At 38.1% G+C, this 2,505-nt stretch overlaps 1 protein-coding gene across 1 annotated transcript in view; it reads left to right on the forward strand.

Annotated features, from left to right (window-relative positions):
• Positions 1-2,505, forward strand: part of LOC107671284 (formin-like protein 2) — a 93,612-nt gene that overhangs the window by 79,148 nt on the left and 11,959 nt on the right. Inside the window, exon 19 of the mRNA XM_016464177.1 lies at positions 783-985. Coding sequence (XP_016319663.1) covers positions 783-985 — 203 coding nt within the window. The remainder of the gene's footprint in view (positions 1-782; positions 986-2,505) is intronic.

Raw genomic sequence — 2,505 nt, forward strand, 5'->3', positions numbered from 1 at the left:
CTTTGCAACGATTTGTATCGTGAAAAGCGCTATACAAATAAACTCGAATTGAATTGAATTAAATTGCATTCCTTTCATAATTCATGCATAATATGTTGCAGAGGTTATAATTATGAAAATGGTGCATTTGCATTGTGTACTCTGATGCATAAATGCATTTAATACATTTATATACAGTACAGTCCCATTCAGAAGTTTTTGTTTGTTCTTTGAAAGAAGCTTTTTCATCAAAGATGCATAACATTGATCAAAAGTGACAGTAAAGTCGTTTACAAAATACATTTCAAATAAATGCTGTTCTTTTGAACTTTCTGGTCATCAAAGAATACTAAAAAAAGGAATGCATGACATTTAAAATATTGTAAAAAAAAACAAAAACAAATTATAATAGAAAAAATTCATTTTGAACTATAATAATGTTCCACCACATTATTTTTTTATTTTATTTTTTTTACTGCATTTTTGATCAAATAGATGCCGACTTGGTGAGAATAATTCAAAAACATTTAAAAATCTTACCAACCCAAAACAGTTTTGTATAAAGTACAGATATTTACATCATTGTTGAATGACACAATGTGAGGAGACTGTGTATATTTGGCCTGACTGTATTAAATCCAGTAAAAATGCTTGTTTTTCTGTATATACTGAATTTGTGGCTTATTCTTCAGTTCCATGTTGATTTGCTGTAGGATTCCAAGCTGACTGTTATCATTTTATAGTGTCAGATCTAAAGATCAGTGAGTTTAATGGTGAATAGTGACTGTGGTTTGTCTTTCCAGGATCTGAATGTGGATGAGTTCGAGGAGATGTTTAAGACGAAAGCACAGGGGCCTGCCATAGACGTCACCTCCAGCAAACAGAAGACCTCTCAGAAAGGACCAAATAAAATCTCGCTTCTGGACTCCAACAGAGCTAAAAACCTGGCCATCACGCTCAGAAAAGTGGGCAAGACATCAGAGGAGATCTGCAGAGCCATTCAAATGTAATTCACAGAGTATATACAGTGGAAATGATCACCAACGTCTCTTGATTTGCGCCCTAGAAACCGTTTAAAGGAGACATATTATGCCCCTTTTTACAATATGTAATATAAGTCTCCGGTGTCCCCAGAATGTGTCTGTGAAGTTTCAGCTCAAAATACTCCACAGATCATTTATTATATCATTTTGAAAATGCCTATTTTGAGTGGAAGCAGAAACACGCTATTTTTCGTGCCTGTCTCTTTAAATGCAAAGGAGCTGCTGCTCCCCGCCCCCTTTTCCAGAATAGAGCTGCGCCATTACAGCTCGGACCTGCTGAAAAACATCTGTTTTGGTTCGGATTATCATGTTTGAAATCATGCGCTGAAATCATACGTTTTAAAACATATGAGTTTAAATTTCTGATATACGGTTTTCTGAGCGCACACAGCCGAAGCACACGGACAGAAAGCGGCTGTCACAGCATGTGAGTACTAAACTAAGTTCTCATTCACACACAAGTTTACGTTAAAAACTCACATGCGTTACAAAAACAGTCAGTTATGTCTGTGAAGGTAAACAGCTGGGAAATAAATCGCTTGTTTATTTTAGATCTGTGTGGCAGCAGCAATATACATTAAATAAATCAATAAATCCACTGCTCTCTTGTCTCCTCTGAAAATCGCATGTTTATTTTAGATCTGTGTGGCAGCAGCAATATAGCCTACATTAAATAAATCAATACATCCACTGCTCTCGTCTCCTCTGAGGCTGGCATTCTAAATAATGTTCTGTGCTCGTCTGTGCAGCCAAAGGCAGAACAGTTAGCATGTTTTGCTCAAACTTTCGTCATGGCATTAGAACTGGTACACTGTTGTCGCTTGCGAAAACACAATAACAGCGCCGTGGGTGTAAACTTACAGATTAAAGTTCACCCAATCATTTCTCACCCTCAAGTCATCCTAGGTGTATATGACTTTCTTCTTTCAGATGAATCCAGTCGGAGTTATATTAAAAATGGACTTTGATCTTTCAAGCGGTTTCATGGCACTCAGCGGGTGTTGCATGCATCAGTCCAAAAGAAGTTAAATAAAAAGCGCCCATCCATAAAAAAAGTGTCTCAGATGGCTCCGAGGGGTGAACAAAGGTCTCCTGTAGCGAATTGATGCGTTTTTGTAAGAAAAATATCCATATTCAAACCGTAATAATCACTTTAATGTAGCTTGCTCCAACAGTCCTACACGGAAGCAGCTCTGGGCTGATGACGTATCAGTGCAGCATTGCGCATGCTCCGGTGAGTCTCGTGAAAACCAACGTTTGTTAACAGGAGCAAAGGAAGCAAAGTTTCCTTACTTTAGCAAAGGAAAACCAGTCTCCTCTTGGCTTATATCGAAATCCTCAGACAATCTTCTTTACAAATCCTCGTTTTGTACTTCTAATAAGTGACCGTTGTTTTGTTTTGATATCTCCCCTGCGCTTCCGCGTTTGTCACTTCTGAGCGGCGCATGCGCAAAGCTGACCTCATACGTCATCAGCCCGGAGC

The sequence above is a fragment of the Sinocyclocheilus anshuiensis genome, unplaced genomic scaffold, assembly GCF_001515605.1.
Source record: "Sinocyclocheilus anshuiensis isolate Anshui unplaced genomic scaffold, SAMN03320099.WGS_v1.1 scaffold284, whole genome shotgun sequence".
Lineage (NCBI taxonomy): Eukaryota > Metazoa > Chordata > Actinopteri > Cypriniformes > Cyprinidae > Sinocyclocheilus > Sinocyclocheilus anshuiensis.